General features: G+C 39.5%; 1 protein-coding gene and 1 pseudogene across 3 annotated transcripts in view; both read left to right on the top strand.

Annotated features, from left to right (window-relative positions):
* The window catches only part of Malt1 (MALT1 paracaspase), a 43,957-nt gene extending 34,918 nt beyond the window's left edge, over window positions 1–9,039 (top strand). For all 3 annotated transcript variants that reach the window (XM_060377157.1, XM_021633572.2, XM_021633571.2), the window contains 4 exons: window positions 2,470–2,619; window positions 5,113–5,270; window positions 6,761–6,886; window positions 7,813–9,039. In XM_060377157.1, the coding sequence (XP_060233140.1) occupies window positions 2,470–2,619; window positions 5,113–5,270; window positions 6,761–6,886; window positions 7,813–8,253 (875 nt within the window). In that variant the 3' untranslated portion in view covers window positions 8,254–9,039. The remainder of the gene's footprint in view (window positions 1–2,469; window positions 2,620–5,112; window positions 5,271–6,760; window positions 6,887–7,812) is intronic.
* A 1,772-nt stretch (window positions 9,040–10,811) lies between these two features.
* On the top strand, window positions 10,812–17,345 carry LOC110546626 (small ribosomal subunit protein uS15m-like; annotated as a pseudogene).
* The last annotated feature ends 1,681 nt before the right edge of the window (window positions 17,346–19,026 follow it).

The following is a 19,026-nucleotide window of genomic DNA, read 5'->3' as shown; positions in this document are numbered from 1 at the left end:
CATGTATCTTTACTTTCTCATACTATTAGTTTTGATTTTGATATCAATGTTGTGTTGGATTTTTAAAATGGATTGGAGCTTATGGTGGTTTATTTTATGTTAATTGACTGAACTTTGGTCATTTAATCAAACATTATTCAGGTGTTTCTAGATGGTTGACACATTATTCTAAATGCGATTAATGTTTAAATTGATGGGCTTTTGTTAAAGCAGATTATACTGTAAAGTGAGTGGACCTTATCTGTTGGATGAGACTGAATAAAGATGTTACCCAAAAAAGGGTTTCTGCCAGAAGACATCAGACTGTAGCTCTTAACTGTGTCCTCCCTCGGCCTCTCTGTGAATGCTCAGGTTAAACATGCACCTTCACGGTTCTCTAAGCCAGTGCCTGTGTGATTCCCTTCCTTCACTCCCTGTAAATCTACTCACATACACACACTGCACACACACGTAGCCCGCTGCTTCTGTTTCACTAAAGAACTCTAATTTAGAGTGTTCCCAATTTAGTGAGAGTTTTATATAACTATGATTATAGTACTTGGCTGTGAAACAGTCTAGGGTTGGTATTTTCTTGGGTAGATGATTAATAACTACTACAGAGTCAATTTTTAGTAAGTTACATTTTCCCAGGAATTAGACAGTTTTCAAAATTGTTGGGATTAGGTGCAGATCGTTTTCTCTAGTGGTATTCTTAAACGTCTACATTATCTTTAATTTCTTGCTCTTTTCATCAAATTCCTCATTTGTGCCTACTTCTCTTTTTTTTCCCCTTCATTATCTGCTTCAGATTTTGTTAGTTTTACATTTGGCTTGCTGATTTCCTCTAATTCTTCATTAGCTGTATTTCTGTTTATTGCCAAACATTTCGTGTCATTCTGCCTTGGCTGTAACTTTTAGAGGTAGCAAGTAACACATTTTTAAATGCAAAATGGTGATCTTTTCTTAAAACTAAAAATTTTAGTTCATTTATCTTTTTTGTTGGTGGTGGTGGTGGTTGATTGGTTGATTTTGTTTTGTCTCTCCTCTATAGTCCAGGCTGGCCTGGAACACAATCCTTCTGTCTCTACCTTCCTAGGGCTAGGATTACAGGAATGTGTAACCATATCTATAGTCTTAACTATTTTCAGCCATCCTTTCTTTTTTTTTTTTTTTTTTTAATTTGGTTAAGTCTTCCTGTTTCTTTTTCATTTTTCTTTTTTAAGTTCTTTGTTTGTTTGTTTGTTTGTTTTTTAACCAGTAAGAGTCTTTAACATATAATAATCCTTGTTTTCCCTACTTAATCCCCAACATATACTGATTTGAGATTACAGGAACACACTATCTTGCCTAACTTTACTATTTATTAACAATTAACACCATAATATGCACAAGTAGGCTGGGAAGTTGTGGCACATACCTTGAAGCAGAGGCAGGTGGATTTCTGAGTTTGAGGCCAGCCTGGTCTACAGAGCAAGTTCCAGGACAGCCAGGGCTACACAGAGAAACCTTGTCTAAAAAAAACAAAAAGAACTCCTCACCTGCCCCCACACACACAGAAAAACAGAAGTAGAATCAGTAAATTACCATTTACTCATACCAAATATATGGCAAATCTTAAATTTAAGTTAGTTCATACAAGTATAAAAAAGTCTGCCCAGGTTGGATAAAAATAAAACATTATAAAAACATGCTTATATTATTTTTGTTAAACTCAAAACTAAAATGTTGACAGATTATTTGCGAATATTGTGCATTGAGTAATGGTTGCTTCAGGCTGGGGTCAAAGGAATGATGGTGTTTAGGCTAGGTAGGTAGTTTTAATATACAACTTCCTGTTCAAAAGTAGAAACATTTGAAAAAAATGTGATAGGCAATTTAAAATTTTCACATGTGTGTGCTGTCATTTGATTTTCTGCTGAATATGTTTCTTAGCAGAATACAGACGTAAAGTTATCATGGTGTCTCTCTTAAAAGGGAGCATGCTGAGCCAGTTGTGGTGCAGCTGCCAGAGGTTCACACCCAGTCTCAGCTACAGTATGAGTTTGTGGGCAACACAGGCAACAGGAGCGCCTCTCTCAAAAAAAAAAAAAATTATTATTGTTAAGAAACATGCTTTAGGTCAGCATTTTTATGTGTTTGCTCACTGCTTCATCCCCAGCACTTTGAACTATGCTTAGTACATAGTAGGTGCTGGGTAAGTATTTGTCAGCAGATGATACTGAGAATATAAGCTGACTTATTAGAGAATGCTTAGCCTAAATTTTTTGTTTTGTTTTTGTTCTGTTTCTTTGAGACATGGTTTCTGTATGTAGTCTGGATGTCCTAAAGCTCGCTCTATAGACTAAACTAGCTTTGAATCACAGACATCCTCCAGCCTCTGCCTCCCGAGTGCTGGGATTAAAGGTGTTCACCACCATGCCTGGCCTAAAAACTTTAAGCATAACAAAAGAATCAGTCTCTAAAAAAAATGTTTACCTTCTTGTCTTTCAGATATGGGTAAATGTCACCTTACCAAAGGCAAACAAGCCCTAGAGATTCGAAGCAGCTTGTCTGAAAAGAGAGCACTTACTGATCCAATTCGGGGGACAGCTTGCTCTGCAGAGGCTCTGGTGCGGAATCTACAGTGGGCCAAAGCTCATGGTATGCTAAAGTCTGTTTCTCGTGGGAGCTTTCTTTTTACTTTGTTTTTTCTTTGTTTATTTTGCCTTGCTTTTTCTTGAGGCAGGGTCTCACTGTGTAGCCCTGCCAGGTCTGGACTCACTATGTAGACTAGGATGCCCTCTAACGCACAGAGATACACTAACCTCTCCTTCCTGGGTGCTGGGGTGAAAGGTGTCACCATACTCAGCTCTAACTTTGTTTTTAAAACCAAACGTTTGTTTGTTTGTTTTTTTATTCTAACTAAACAGTTTTCTCCCAGTTTTTACAGTGAAATTGAGGTAGGGGTTGGGGCCAGATATAATGGTATTTACCTACAATCCCAGCACTTGGAAGGCTAAGGCAGGAAGATTATGAATTCATGGCCAGTCTGGATACACGACAAGATGATACTTCAAAAGAGTCTAGTACGCAAGTCCAAAATTAATCTTTCATTTGTACATATTACATTGACTGATACCAGAAATACCAAATTATTTCATTTATTACTTTACTGTTAGTGAAAACAGATTTTATTTATTTTTGTTTTTGTCTTTTGAGAAACTTCCTCATTAAGTATGTAGCCTAGGCTGGCTTAGAATTCCAAAACTTAAATGATCCTGTTTAATTCTTCTGTTCTGAAAGTGAGCTGAATTATTATTTTTGTGGGATACAGGCAAGCGTTTAGTTTCTACATACTGTGACTGTTGAATTGTGCAACCGTCAGGAGCCAGGCAGGTCTGGACTCTACCATGTGCACAGCTTGTCTAAGGTTAAGAAGCAGTCCCTGAGCCGGTACGGTAGTGCACACCTGTAGTTCTAGCACTCGAGGAGGCAGAGGCAGGTGGATCTCTGTGAGTTTGAGGCCAGCCTGGTCTACAAAGTGAGTCCAGGACAGCCAAGGCTACACAGAGAAACCCTGTTTTGAAAAAAAAGGAAAGGAAAAGAATGTATTTCTTGATGTTCTGTTTTAAAAAATATAATACTTTGTTCTTATAAGTCATAATTTTGACAAATTAACATGTTAGAGCACATTATAGGGTAAAGTGCTATAAAAATATAGATATTTTTCACAAAGTTAAATTCTTTTCCACATTATATATATAATACAAACATGTACAAATATGCAAATATGTATAATACATATACATATGTGTGTATTTGTATATATTCGTATATTTTTCTGGACAACACAAACAAAATTATAATGATGAAGATGAGCATTAAGGGATAAGGTATAGCTCAATAGTTAAAGTATTTGCCTGACAATTATGAGGTCTCACATTGAGGTCTTAGCACCACACCACAAAATTTAAATTAAATAGACTCAACAATAAACAAAACCTTTCATAAAACAAAACCTAACTAGGTGTGGTGGTGCACACCTGCAGTACCAGCTCTTGAAAGCCCGAGGCAGGAGGATTGAAAGTTAAAACCTAGCCTGGGCTAGTTAGGAAGTTCTGTGACAGTCTGGGCTACACAAACCCTATCACCCTGTCTCAAAAGCCAGAGGGAGATATGCTTAAAATCATTTATTTCATTTTTTTAATCCTACATACACTTAAAAAATAACCCTGTTTTTTAAATGTTTTAGTGAGCTGGGTGGTGGTGGTGCATACCAGCACTTGGGAGCCAGAGACTGGCAGATAGCAAGGCCAGCCTGGTCTACAGAGCAAGTTCCAGGACACCCAAGGCTACGAAGAAAAACTCTGTCTCAGGAATAAAAAGAAAAAAGAAAGAAAATGTTGTAGTGAAACTAGTATATTTCTATTTCATGTCAATTAAAAAACAATATGACACACATATAAGAAACACCAAATGGCTATCTCCAACTATTGTGAAGCATTAAATATATGAAGTATTAGCTAATAGAAAAATATCAAAACCCCAAAAGTACTATCAGGAGTAGTAGAATGACTGGTTAACAAGTTGTCATAGTCACTTGGTGATAATACATTTTGTAAAACTTCTTGTTAGGGTATGAGGTTTTAGCTTAATAGTAGAGTACTTACCTACGTGTGCAAGACATTTACCCCTAACAGCACCCCACCCCACATCCATACACAAGTTCTTATCATCAAGAAAAATGTATGTATAATTTCAGTACTACTAGAAATACCATATATGATTTACTACAGTAAATAAAAAGTTTGGCTTTTAGTCTATATGTGTGTATATTTCAGCAGTAACATTACATAATTTTGTTTGTTTGTTTGTTTGTTTGTTTGTTTGTTTTAGACAGGGTTTCTCTGTGTAGCCCTGGCTGTTCTGGAACTCACTCTGTAGACCAGTCTGGCCTTGAACTCAGAGATCCACCTGACTCTGCCTTCTGAATGCTGGGATTAAAGGGGTGCACCACCATGCCTAGCTACATAATATTTTTTTTAAGCAAACAATCTAACCATATTCTGCCCCATGTGGATATTTGCTGTCCATCAGAAAATTTACCAGCCCCTTTTTAAATATTTTTCTGTTGTTTCTACTTATTTTTTCCAGAACTTCCGGAAAGTATGTGCCTTAAATTTCAGTGTGGTGTTCATATTCAGTTAGGATTTGCCGCAGAGTTCTCCAATGTCATGATAATCTACACAAGCATAGTCCACAAACCACCTGAGATAATAATGTGTGATGCCTATGTCACTGATTTCCCACTTGTAAGTCTCTGGTTTCTTTTACTTAAAATAGAATGATGCATTCTCACTTATTAAAGACTGAACTTTGAAATGAGGCTATAGCTTGTGGTTAGAGTGCTTGCCTAGCAGGAATAAGGCCCTATGTTCTATCCCCAGCACCAAAAGAGAAAAAAAAAATCACGTAAATAATAAACTTAGAAACATAAAAGTCAGTGGTAACTGTGAAGAAAGTGTATGTGCTTATATGCACGCTGGCTGGTGTAACACTGATCTCAGTGGTTAATAACTACCACAGTACCTTAGGTTTGTCAATTCAGAAATGTCTAGAGTTCACTCAGGAAGGATGGCTTTAGTATTTTATCCTCTAAATAGAATTTCAAATGTTAAAAGAATGTATAAGGGTGTGTGTGTACACATGTATATATGTGTCACAAGTGACATTATTTTAAAAACTTGAGTACAGTACAAGTTTTTATTACAATATAAATCTTACTACTAGAGCTGGAGAGGTGGCTCTGCTCTTGCATAGAACCAGGGTTCAGCACCCACATGAGCCAGCTCATAATCACCTAACTCCAGTTCCAGAGCATCCTGCATCTTCTGGCCTCCACAGGTACCCTCATTTATGTGATACACATACCATATAAAAATACATTAATTAATATTTACAAAAATAAAAGACTGACTTGTCAAGCTATGGTAGCCATAGGAGGAACAGAAATCTGTTCTTTCCAAACATTTAGTTCTGATGTCACTTTGGATTAGTTTAAAGAAACCAATGAATAATTCATTTTCTTTTCTATGTACATGTGACAAATTGAGAAGTAAGCAAGGACTAAGAGAAAAAATATCTCAAATATCACTTATGACTTATAGAGGCTTCATGAAGGGCAGAGCTTCTTGTGAAAGCAAGTTATGTAACATGGAACCCCAAATTAGACAGGTCCACCTTGCCTTCTGTCACCTTGGGTAATGGGCCAGAAAAGGCTGTGGGCTTCCCTCTGGAGGAGCAGAATACCCCGTCCTTCACTAATGGGGTGGCATAAGAAGAAGAAAAGGAGAGGGTTATTTTTTATCTTGCTCATTTATCCTTTCTAAATGTTCTAAGCATATGAATCTCCCTGCACCTTCCCAAAAGTGATAATAAAGATAGAGTCCAGGAGTTAAATAATAGGACTGAAATTATTTGAAATTATTAAAAAGGAAACTGAAACAGGTTAGAGTGTTTCAGAGAATAGTTTAAAATGCAACTATCCTGCCAGAAATAAACTTTATATGTTTTTAAAGTAACTGCTTTTTAAATGTATAGAATCTAGAATTTCTATGGCAATTTATGACCTTCAAAAATGAATTTTGTATTTCTTTAGTCCTATTGGATAAGGGATTACCCATTCAAGCCAGTGCTCACAAGAGGACAGTATCTATGAAGATATTTTATGTTATAGACAATGTTATAACTTCCATTGACTGCATCACTGACATTCACTGATTTGTGTTTATTTTTTTAATAGGACCTGGATATTGATCCAAAACATGCAAATAAGGGGACTCCTGAAGAAACTGGCAGCTATTTAGTATCAAAAGAGCTTCCCAAGCATTGCCTCTATACTAGACTCAGCTCACTACAAAAATTAAAGGTTATTCCTTTTCCTGTTTACAGCAACTAGTGAAAAGGCTGTGGAAGTAAAACTAATTGTGTTGTGAGCTGCTTCATTTTGCTATAAAATTGGAGCAGCAATAACTAAGCTACAATCGGTTCTCCGTGATACTTTTGGCATTAAATTCTGTCTTTGATACTGCCCTAGTTTGTCTTCTGTACTGTTGAGAAGTGAGGCACATAGCAGATAGTCGAAATTTGGATGTGAGACATTTTTAAGTCATGATTTCTTTGTTTTAGTTTTCTACAAAACATAAATTAAAATTGGAATTGCCTTTTCTATTTCTTGTTGACTGACAAAAGAGAAACTGGTTCTGTACAGTTAAGCTTCCTAATGTAAGCATAGCCTTGGAAAACTTGTTTGGTTGTTGTTTTGTTTTTTTGGTTGTTGTTTTTTTTTGTTTTTTTTTTTCTTAGCTATGTGGTTATAGTGTAGTCAGTGAAAACTGGGCAAAGGATTAGGCCCTTTTGTTATGTGGACAACAGGCTATTACTATTTTTTCATACATAGTCTGCTCCAACTCTCCATCCATTATCTGACTGAGTTACTATCTACTGGTGTTTTTAAACAGCTTAAGCTTTTAATATCCATGTAAAGCATGATTTTCACATTAAAGGCCCCTGTCTCTAATTGTGGGGAAGGATCAGATCCCAGTGCCTCACTGCTTGGAAAATGCCTTTCATGGTGCCTCAGAAATGGGAAACCTCTGGCTCTGCAATTTACTTTAGTAAGAACCAGAATTCTATTAAATTATATAGCCAGTTTCTTTTAGGGGAGTTGGAAAGGAAACCTCCAGGATTTGGAACCTCAGAGAGGGAGCTGAGTGGGGCTCTGGGGTGGGGTAGGAGGTGATACTGTAAAGTTTCCACAGTTAATAAACATGATAAACCTCTTTTTATTTTTAGGAACATCTGATCTTCACAGTATGTTTATCATATCAGTATTCAGGACTAGAAGACACTGTGGAGGAGAAGCAGGAAGTGAATGTTGGGAAGCCTCTTATTGCCAAATTAGACATGCACCGAGGAGTGGGCAGGAAGACTTGCTTTCAAGCTTGTCGTATGCCTGATGAGCCCTATCGCAGCTCCACATCTACCTCAGGAGGAGCAGGCCATTTTCATTCATCTCAGGACTTGTTCCATGATGTGTACCATTCACATCTTGCTAATTCAGACAGTGGTATGTCACCAGACAGGTGTCACTGCAGCCGGACTCCACATGCATTTATTTCAAGTTATCCCACCCACCATTACTCCTGCCAGTTTGGTAGAAGTAATGTGCCCATAGAGACAACTGATGAAATGCCGTTCAGTTTTTCTGACAGGCTTATGATATCTGAAAACTGACCTTCATGTTTTTGAAAATTAGAATAGTTACAGTAATTTCACACGAAATAACATTTATATAAAGTAAGGTGTGGTGAGAAACACGTATGTATGGAAAGAAAATGAGCAATAGCTGTTTTGATAGCAAGCTCTCAGGAACAGGGTGTATTAGAATTATATTACTTAAGCTGGTCAGTAGTGACACACACCTTTAATCCCAGTACTCAGGAGGCAGAGGCAGACAGCAGATCTCTGAGTTTGAGGCCAGCCTGGTATACATACTGAGTTCCAGGACAGCCAGTGCTACACACCGAAACCCTTTCTTAAAAACAAGATTACATTATTGGGGCTGGAGCAATGGCTCAGAGGTTAAAGAGTGCTAGCTGTACTTTCAATGGTCCCAGCAACCACATGGTGGCTCATAATGATCTATAATGAGATCCGGTGCCTTCTTCTGGCATGCAGACACACAGACAAACAATACTGTATAAATAATAAATAAAATATTTTTTTAAATTACATTATTTAAACTCACTCTTGCTTTCGTCTCATGTTAAGGCTTTGTAAATTAATTTGTTCTTTAAGAATGAAGTCTGGGAGCTGTGAATATAGCTCAGTGATACAGTGCTCAGCTACCATGAGGAAGGCCCTGGGCTTGGTCACCGTTACTCATGGGGAAAATGAATTATTAAGAGTATACATGTATGTATATCAAACATTTTCATTTTGACCACTCAGAAAAGCAGTGAAAATGGCATTGTTATCAATTGAATTATATTGCACCAAAAAAAAAAAAAAAAAAACAAACCTCTTTTACTTTATGTGTATGTGTGGGGGTCCTGAGTATTTATGTGTGCTATGGAGACTAAAAGAGGACATCAGATCCTGGAACTGGAATTACAGGCAGGTGTGAGCTACTCAGTGTGAATGCTGGGAACTGAACCTACTCCTCTGCAGATGCTCTTAACATATTTCCAACCCAAAAAGAATCTTTCAGTCATCAGGCTTTAACCTCATTTTATCAATTGGAAAAACAGTGGCAAATTATCTTACATTGGAGTAGAACTAAAGTCTTAGTTCTGGTCTCAAATTTCTATTCCAGTGGTTTTCTGCTATACAAGTGCTTTAGCCATTGAAAAGAATCCTGGAGCTGGGGTGATGACCCAGTTAATAGAGTGTCTACTGCAAAGCATGAGGACCAGAGATTGGATCCCCAACAGCTACGTAAAAGGTAGAGAGCAGAGACGAGAAATCCTTGAGCTGGTTAGCTAGCCAAGCCAGTGAACTCTAGGTTCAGTGAAAGACTGTCTAAAATAAGTTAGAAAGCAACTAAGGAAGACAGCCAGTATCCATCTGTGGTCTCCAGTTGTGTGTATGTGCATTTGTACTCACACAAGAACATACATGCAAAGGTCTTGGAAGAATGCTAACACAGAGAATAGGCATTTGGCTTCTATTGCTATGATAAAACACCGTGACCAAAAGCAACTTGGGGAGGAAAAGGTTTCTTTGAGCTTACAACTGTCAAGTTACACTGCATCACTGCGAAGTCACCAATGTAGAGGCCATGTAGGGCGCTGCTTACTGGCTTCCTCTCCATGGCTTGCCCAGCCTGCTTTCTTAAGCACCCAGGACTACAAACCCAAGGGTGGTACCACCCGCAGTTTTTGGCCCCTCCCTTATTAATCATCAATCAAGAAAATGTAGCGCAGGCCCTAGAGGCCAATCTGATGAAGGCATTTTCTCATTTGGCGTTCCTCTTCCAAAATGACTAGTCAGTGTCAAGCTAACAGAAAAGCAGCCAGGTAGCTTGTCAATAAGTCACAAATTCTGACAAGTTCAACAAACTCAGTCACATAGACCGCTTAGGTAGCTGATATGTACATGGGCACATGTTCGACATAAGAAATCTGACCTCCCCTATCAGGGGACTAGGGAGAGGGGTAGGGGAAGGAGAGGAAAGGAAAGGAGGGCGCAACCAGGAGATGAGGGATAGTCTACAGCCAGGACACAAAGTGAATAAATTGTAATAATAAAAACAATGACATCGATGAGTTTTTTGTTTCTTTTTGTGGGCTTTTTAACAGTCTAATAAAGTTGTTTCCTGGTATTGGGACTTCTATTGGTACATATATTGCTTGCTTTTAGCTGCCAGCTGATAGCAAACAGAAGACAGAGGTTGGATTCCCAGTACCCACATGGCAGCTCACACAACCCTCTGTTATCTAGTTCTAAATGGCAACACTAGACACGCAGGTGCACGCATGCAGGCAACCCAAACACAAAAAATGTTAATTTCAGAATCTACATATTCCATTGTGTATTTAACCCCATTTTTCAAGTTAACCCCAACATTTTAATTCATAATTTGATACTATAAACTTTATCCAGACTTAACTAAAGAATATTTAAAATTTTTTACACCTACAAATACATGGCATACTTCTCATATGGACAACTGTTAGCATACGAAAATAGACCTAAAACATGGAAATGATATGTAAGTGTGCATACTGTTTTTTCAAACTTGGCAGCAGTGAAAACATTTGCGAGTACCAGGGACAAAGTTTGGCTTTACTATGGAGAAGCTTCACTTCGTGGACAGTGACTGTTGTCTTCTCCGTACGGTGACAGCTGATGGGCTAACATCAGAGAACCTGTCATACTCCATAGAGTCAGCGGTACTAAATGAAACTATTCCTGTCTGCTGCCACTGTTTCAGTCAGGTAGAGTGGTTCCTGTCTGCAATCCAGCATTCAGGCTGAAACAGGATTGCCACAAGTACCAGGGCAGCCTGAGCTACATTGTTGAGTTTCAGAAACCTGGGCTGTATAGAATGAATTTCATCTCAAACAAAACTAAAAACTACCATTCTTTTCAAAAGGATAAAGGTGTTCAATTTGGTGTTCTCAAAACCATACCTATAGGGCTGGAGAGATGGCTCAGAGGTTATGAACACTGGCTGTTCTTCCAAAGGTTCTGAGTTCAATTCCCAGCAACCACATGGTGGCTCATAACCATTTATACTATGATCTGGAGCCCTCTTCTGACATGCAGGCACACATGCAGGCAGAACATATAAATACTAAAAAAAATTCTAAAAAACAAAACCAACCATACCTATATATAGGTAGGGTATATCTGTTTTTAAAGTCTTTAAAGTAGTTCCATAAGATTGACAACGTACATAAGTTGCACAGGCTGGAGAGGGTTCAGTACCCACAGCTTAGCTCACAGTTGTCTGTATATCCAGTTTCATGAGATCCAATGCTCTTCTGGCCTGTAATGACATGAGGCACCCACAGACTTAGGCATGCACAACACCCATACAAACACGTTTTAAATTAAAAATAGGCCAGACGTAGAGGTTCATGCCTTTAATACCTACCGGCACTCTGGAGGCAGAAGTAGGCAGATCTCTGAGTCTTAAGCAAGCCTGGTCTACATAGAGTTCCAGGACAGCCAGGGCTAGACAGAGAAACCCTGTTTCAAGCAAAACAAACAAACAAATAAATAAATAAATTTAAAATAAATAATTTAAACAGTTACAGTTGAATTTTATTCACTCCAAATTAACTTTGTAAAAACAAAAATGCAAATTTAATATGACTTTGTTAATGTGTAGCGTATTCTGTGTGGCAACTTAGAACAGCATAGAAAGTTTATCTGCATTGGGGTTATAGTTCTGTTTGATTAACTGTGTTTTCCAAATTGTATATACTGAACAACTATTGTGTAACTCAATATAGATGAATGCAATTACATAAAAATGCCTAGTTTCAAAACTTTCTCTTGAGAACACATTTTTATCTTCCTGTAAACACACTTTTATATATGAGTACTGGTGCAACATGTATATTTTCACGTCATGAATTCCAGATGTTTCTTTCTTAATTCATGTTACAACATGAGTAAAGCTGAGCTTGGGATATAGCTCAGTCACACACCTGAAGCCCTGGGTTTGATCTTGCCTACACACTTTTTTTCCCATCAGGTTTGAGCATGGCAGATAAACAGCATTGTAAGCAGTAAACATGGCAAATGGAGCTGGGCTGTGGTGATGCACACCTTTAATTCAAGCACCCAGGAAGTAGAGGCAGGCAGATCTCTGTGAGGCCAGACCTACAAAGCAAGTTCCAGGACAGCCAGTGCTATACAAAGAAACTTCATCTCAAAAGCAAAACAACAACAACAACAACAAAGGGCAAGTGAATGTTCTCATTGAGCAGCTAGGCTTGAGAGCACTGGGCAGCACTGCTTTATGCTGAGATGAACATTTTCTACCCAGTCTCATTTAACCTTGTAATTATAGATGAAGAAACTGATTGTTGGGCTAGCCTGAGATGTTCAGGTACCACGGATGACTCAAACCTAGACCACAGTGCTGTTACTGCTGTCACAGAATGATGGGGAAGGCATTGCAGTGACTATAAGTCAATGCTAAAGCTGGGTTACAGTAGGTGCTCATACTTGATGGAGGGGGAAAAAAAAGATTTTTATGTCAAAAAAGACAGCAGAAAAAAATTAAAAAAAAAACAAACCTTTGAAGTCTGCAAGAAATTGTCCTCTTTTGACAGCAGAAGAAACGATGTCTTAAATTAGAAGACTTCACGTGCTAGACTTTGGTGTTCTCTAACCACAACAGGAAATGGCTTCAGATAACTATTTTTTTTTTTTTTTTTTTGGTTTTGGTTTTTTGAGAAAGGGGGTCTCTAGTCCTGATTGTGCTGGAGCTCTCTATATAGACCAGGCTGGCCTCAAACTCACAGAGATCCACTTGCCTCTGGCTCCCAAGTGGCATGTGCCACCTGGCTCTCTCTCTCTCTCTCTCTCTCTCTCTCTCTCTCTCTCTGTGCGTGTGTGTGTGTGTGTGCAAGTACACACACTTGTTGTGTCTGTGTGGAGGCTAAAGGTTGATGCTGGTATTCTCAATCCCACTCTGCCTTACTTTTTTAATTGCATGTGTGTGTTGTGCGTGTGTGTGTGTGCATGAATACAGGTGCCCTCAGAGACCAGAACAGAGTGTTAGATCCCCTGGAGCTAGAGTGGTATCTGTTTTTGAGGGCACCCAACAGCACTAGCAACTGAACTTGGGCTTGCTGCAAGAACAGTATGTGCTGTTAACTATTGAGCCATTTCTCCAGCCCCTACTTTTAGACAGTATCTCTTACAAAAACTAAGGCTCACCAATTTACCAATTGGGAGCTCACAGTTTCAGATATTGAGTCCAAGGCCACCATGGTGGTGTAAGACCTGTGGTCTCACAGCTCAGGAGTTCAAGATCGCGCCCTTCCCAAAGACTCCCACAGACCACGGACTCGTTGCAAAAGCAAGAAGTTTAATTTAACCATTGCACAATGGGGTCACCCCTGCCGGTCAGCAAAGAGTGGCACCAAGAGACAAAGGCCTTTAGGTTTTTAAAAGAAAAATTGTGGGAAATTTGAAGTTGCAGTTTTGGCAATTTAGGATTGGATGAGGAAGCTATAAAGTAAGATAATTGGTTAGTCTTAGGTCCTCAAGCTTGGCCAGTCCTGCCAAGTGTGGATGCAGCTGCAATTTAAGGTGGGGGTGGTTAGCTCATCCTTGAAGATTAGGGGCTGCGGACTTTTGGCTGGAGGTCAAAAGCTACTCAGAAGTCTGGGTTCTAAGATTAGTGTTGCTAGAAACACTATCTTGAAGACAAGGGTCTGGTCGTTCTTTTTGCTGAGTGAAGGTCATTGCTTGCTTGCCTTTTTTTTTTTTTCTATCTGTCCTCATAAATAGGGTCACATTTTTTCATTCTCTGGAAAGGTACTAAGAGGCTTTAGCTTAACCTGAACCTAAAACTCAAAGCTATAGGCTTTAGAAGACATATAGGTTACAAAGTTAGCCTAACCCTTTCAGTGGGAAGAATGATAGCCTGTCAGCAGGTGCTGGAGCAATAGCTGAGAACTTACATCCTTATTTGCTGCAAGTTGGAGGCAAAGAGAGAGCTAGCGAAGAATGGTGTGGGCTTTTGAAATGTTAAAAGCCACCTCCAACAAGACCATACCTCCCTTCAAATTCTTCCCCAACAGTTCCGCCAACTGCTGATGAAGCACTCACACATGTGAGCCTGTCGGGGCTCTTCTCACTCAGACCATCTTATCTTTAAAGCAGCTTTCCAAGCTTTAGTTTTACTCCTCACAACCTTGTGTAGAATGGTCACAGATGCCGTCCTTCTGCGGGAGAGGAGGCTAGGGACTTCACGCCTCGCAGCTAAGTGAAGGTCTTCTCCTCCTTTTCTCCTCTGCAGCCTGGTGCTATTGTGGCTGTATGTGAAAGAAGACTTGCCAAGCAAAAGCTGGCCTACAGAAACGAACTCTGTGGCCAAGCGTATGAGAAAGCGAGAAGGGTCACAAAAGCGCTTGCCCAATGTGAGAAGAGGATGGAGGCTGCTGAGGTCAGACAACAGTGTGGGAACAGTTACCTTACAGTGGAGTCCAGTGGTTTTCAGACTGTTCTAGTAGCTCTCCTTTGAAGGAATAGGGGCTCCCCCTTCTGCTTCATAAAACAAGTCTGCTGTTGCCTCTTTTACTTTCCAGGTAAGCTGTGGTTTGCATGAAGTTTCTTAATCAAGGAGTTTCTAGTCAGTCATCATGAGCTGCTGGTGACCAGCTTTTTTGGTCCTTGGAACAAAGAACACCAAATTTAGCCCTCAAATTAACTGGAAGGTGTGGCTTGCTGTCAGATACTGGGAGCAAGGCAAGGTACTATTTGCTACTCTCCTATTTGAATCAGTTATTACTGCCAACTAAGAGGTTTCCTAAAGCATGCTTTCCCTCTGCAGTATCACAGGACTTTTATCATGAAGGAGTGTTGGATTTTGTCAAAGATCTTTTCTGCATCTACCGAGATGATCATGTAGTTTTGCCCTCCCCTCAGTCTGCTTATGTAGTGTGTTGTAGGTGGTTATTAATATTTACTATTGGTTTATCTTCTGGTAATGCTGCTGTTAATCCTCAGCAGCTGTATAACCAAATCACCACACAGAGACTGAGTTTTTAGTTAACCTAGAACACAATGCTGGGCAATATTTACTCCCTCCTAAACCTCCAAGCCCTCAGTTTCCTAACATTTAGATTTCCCACATTATTCTTGCTTTTTGTGAAATCTTAGGCCTGGTTCATGCTCCACGTCCTCCAAGATCTCTCCTCCAGCTTTGCTCTCCTCGATCTCCCCCCTCTTCTCCTCCCACTCCTCTCCTGCCTTCTCGCTCCTCCCCTCTTTTCTGTCCTCTGGCTCCTCCCTGCTCAACATTGTGTCTAGTTGCTTTTATTTTGTTCCTGTTTACACAAGAGTTGAGACAGGATGCTTAGAATGAGTATCACAATGCAATATCCGGATTGAAACCAGAGAGTTGGGGGTAGGGTGGGGGAGAAATCAGTATTTGAATGAACAAGGGTAAGGTGTATACAAAAAAACAAAAAACAAAAACAAAAACATTATACCAACAGTAGTGGATCACAGTTCTTGATTTTTGTCTAATGAACCATTCCTGCATCTCTGGGATGAAGCCTACTTAATCATGGTGGATGGGCTTTTTTTGTTGTTGTTGTTGTTTTTGTTTTGTTTGTTTGTTTATTTGTTTGTTTTTGATGTGTTCTTAGCTTCGGTTTTCAAGCATTTTATTGAGGGTTTTTTTTTGTTTTTTGTCTTGCATCAATGTTCATGGGGGAGATTGGTCTGTTGTTTTTGAATCATGTGGTTTAGGTATCAGGGTGGCCTGATAAAGAGAATTGAGCAGTGTTCTTTCTGCTTCTATTTTGTGGAATAATTTGAGGAGAATTGAAGTTAACTCTTTTTTGAAAGTCTAGTGAAATTCTGTGCTAAAACCATCTAGCCCTGGACTTTTTTGTTTGATAGACTTTTAATGGCTGCTTCTGTTTCACTAGGGGTTACAGGTCTGTTTAAACTGCATACCTGATCTTGATTTAACTTTGGTAGGTGGTATATATCAAGAAAATTATTCCTTTTTTTTAGATTGTCGAATTTGGTGGAGTACAGTGTTTTGTTTTGAAGTATGCCCTTATGATTCTCTGTATTTCCTTGGTGTCTGTTGTCATGTCCCCCTTTTTACCGCTAATTTTGTTAATTTGGGTCTTTTCTCTCTGCCTTTTAGTTAATTTGCATAAGGGTCTGTCAATCTTACTGATTTTGTCAAACAATTCTTTGTTTCATTGACTCTTTGTGCTGTATTGTCTGTTTCTATTTTATTTATTTTATCCCTCAGTCTGATTATTTCTTGGTATCTATCTACTCCTTTTGGGTGTGCTTTCTTTGCAGTAGAGTTTTCAGGTATGCTCTTAAATTACTAATAAAAGGGGCCCACAGGGACAGCAGTCACCATGCTGTGGGCCGCTTGGCGCTGAGCTCTGTTAGTGCCTAGGCAGTGGCACAGGCCCCAGTCTCTGCCCTGAGGGGTAGAGGCAGCACCAGTCTGCCCTCAGCACACTGTGGCCTGAAACTTCCACATCTCCTGCATGCCGCCTGTGCAAGCGCCATCCAGAAACCAGTCCAGCCCCACCAGCAAGATGAACCACTCCTTCCACACTCACCAGAGAATACGAGAACATCATCCCCAGCATGGAGAGGTTGATGATGTTGTGAAAAGAATCTTGTCTTTGGAAACAGTCAACAAGAAAGAAAAGTTAAAAATCAAGCTAGAACAACTGATGAACAAGATGGTGGGAAACCCTGAGGATTCCAGAAAGCTGGTAATGTTACCTTGACTGTCAGGATCCGCAACTATGAAGAACATATGCAGAAACCTCGAAAGCCCACAAGCGCCATCTGCTGATGAGCATCGACCAGAGGAAAAGAGGCTCGGAATCCTCCCTCAGACCAATTAGGATGCCCTTGAGAAGACAGGCAGGGAGCTAGGGGTGGAACATACCTTACCCTCTCTGCATTTCCAAAAGGTCCCACCGCTGCTTCCTGGCCAAAAAGGCTCTGTGCTTTCGGAGGTGTAAAAGCTGAAGAAACAAAGAAGGGCCCTAAAAGCTGCTCCAGTTGCCACCAAAAAATAACAACATAACCAGAAGGTGACAGAGAACCCTTCCCAAACCCTACCAGAGGTGACCAAAGAAAACTAATAGTCTATTCCACCTTGAAAAAAAATTACTAATAAGAGATCTCTCCAATTTTTTCATGTAGTCACTTAGTGTTGTGAATTTAGTACCACTTTCATTGTGTCCCATAAGTTTGGGTATGTTGTATTTTCATTCCATCCTAGAAAGTTTTTAATTTTTTCTTAATTTCTGTCTTGACCCATTTTTTTAATTCAGTAGTGTTGTTGGTGATAAAATGGTGTCGGGCTAAATAATGTTTATTATTTAACCTGCTATCACAATTAATAAGACACAGACACCCATTAGATTTTATAATTGCCTGTTTACCTGGGGTTGGGCAGATATTTTTACTTACACTATCTCGATAACCTCACCATCCAACTCCCAACTCTCATCCAATGCTATCTGCCTTAACTATCTTTATCTGGGCTACCTTCCATCCATAATCTTAAAAATACTTGCTTGTATTCTTCATCTGGGCCTTTCCACGACATTGTTGGAGTCCTTCCTCCCAGCCCATGTGGTTCCTTCTCCATGCTAACCCATTGTGGTGTCTTCCTTCCCTTCCAGTCTACCTGTTTCCTGTGAGTCTCTTGAACCCAAAGCCCGGGAACCTTAGCCATCCATGCCTACCCCATTGTGTCCTGCCCAGGTTTTAGGCCTTTTAGTCGACCGGTCAGGAATAATGCTGTAGGCTGGTTTACACAACAAGGATAGGACAGTAACCAGATCTTGAGGGCCAGTAATCAGCCTCAAAATAGAAACATCAGACCAACCCCCAGCACAGTGATGAGTTGTTCAGTTTTCATGAGTTTTTAACCTATCTGTTTCTGTTTTGATTGATATCCAGCTTTAATTCATGGTGATCAGGTAGAATGCAAGGTGTTATTTCAAATTTCTTCTCTCTGTTGAGACCTGCTTTGTGTCCAAGTATGTGGTCAGTTTTGGAGAAAGTTCCATGAGGTGCTGAGGATACAGTATATTCTTTAAGTGTTTGGGTGAAATGTTCTGTAATTTTCTGTTCAGTCCATTTGGTTTATTATATGAGTTAGCTCCCGAATTTCTCTGTTCAATTTTGTCTGGATGGCCTGTCTGTCAGCAAGAATGGGGTAGTAAAGTCACCCTCTGTGAGGGTCAGCATGCGATGGTAACTGTAGTAAGGTTTCTTGTATAAACTTGAGTGCCCTTGTGTTTGGTTATAAATGTTTACAGTTGAAATACCCTCTTGGTAAATTTTTCCTTTGATGTGTTTTCCTCCCCTATCTCTTCTGATTAGTTCTGGTTTGAAGTCTATTTTGTCAGATACTAAAATAGCTATGCTGGCTTGTTTCTTGGGTCTGTTTACTTGGAATATATATATATTTTTAACCTTTTCCTCTGAGGTGATGTTTATCCTTGATATTAAGGTGTGTTTCTTGGATGCAGCAGAAGGATGGATTCTATTTTTGGATAGAATAGATGATGAACAACCTGTTCATCTGTGTGTTTTTATTGGGGAATTGAGATCACTGGTACTGAGAACTATCAATGAGAAGTTTATTGATTCCTATTTTGTTGTGGTGGTGTGGCTTTTTCTACCTTCTTTCAATTTGCTGCTCTGAGATTATTTATTCCTTGTGTTTTCTTGGGTGTGGTTAACTTGGGTTGAAGTTTTCCTTTTATCTCCTTCTGTAGAGATAGATTTGTGGGTAGATCCTGCTTGAAT

The sequence above is a fragment of the Meriones unguiculatus genome, chromosome 2, assembly GCF_030254825.1.
Source record: "Meriones unguiculatus strain TT.TT164.6M chromosome 2, Bangor_MerUng_6.1, whole genome shotgun sequence".
Taxonomy (NCBI): domain Eukaryota; kingdom Metazoa; phylum Chordata; class Mammalia; order Rodentia; family Muridae; genus Meriones; species Meriones unguiculatus.
The sequence above is the reverse complement of the archived record's forward strand: the minus strand, read 5'-3'. Positions and strand labels throughout refer to the sequence as shown.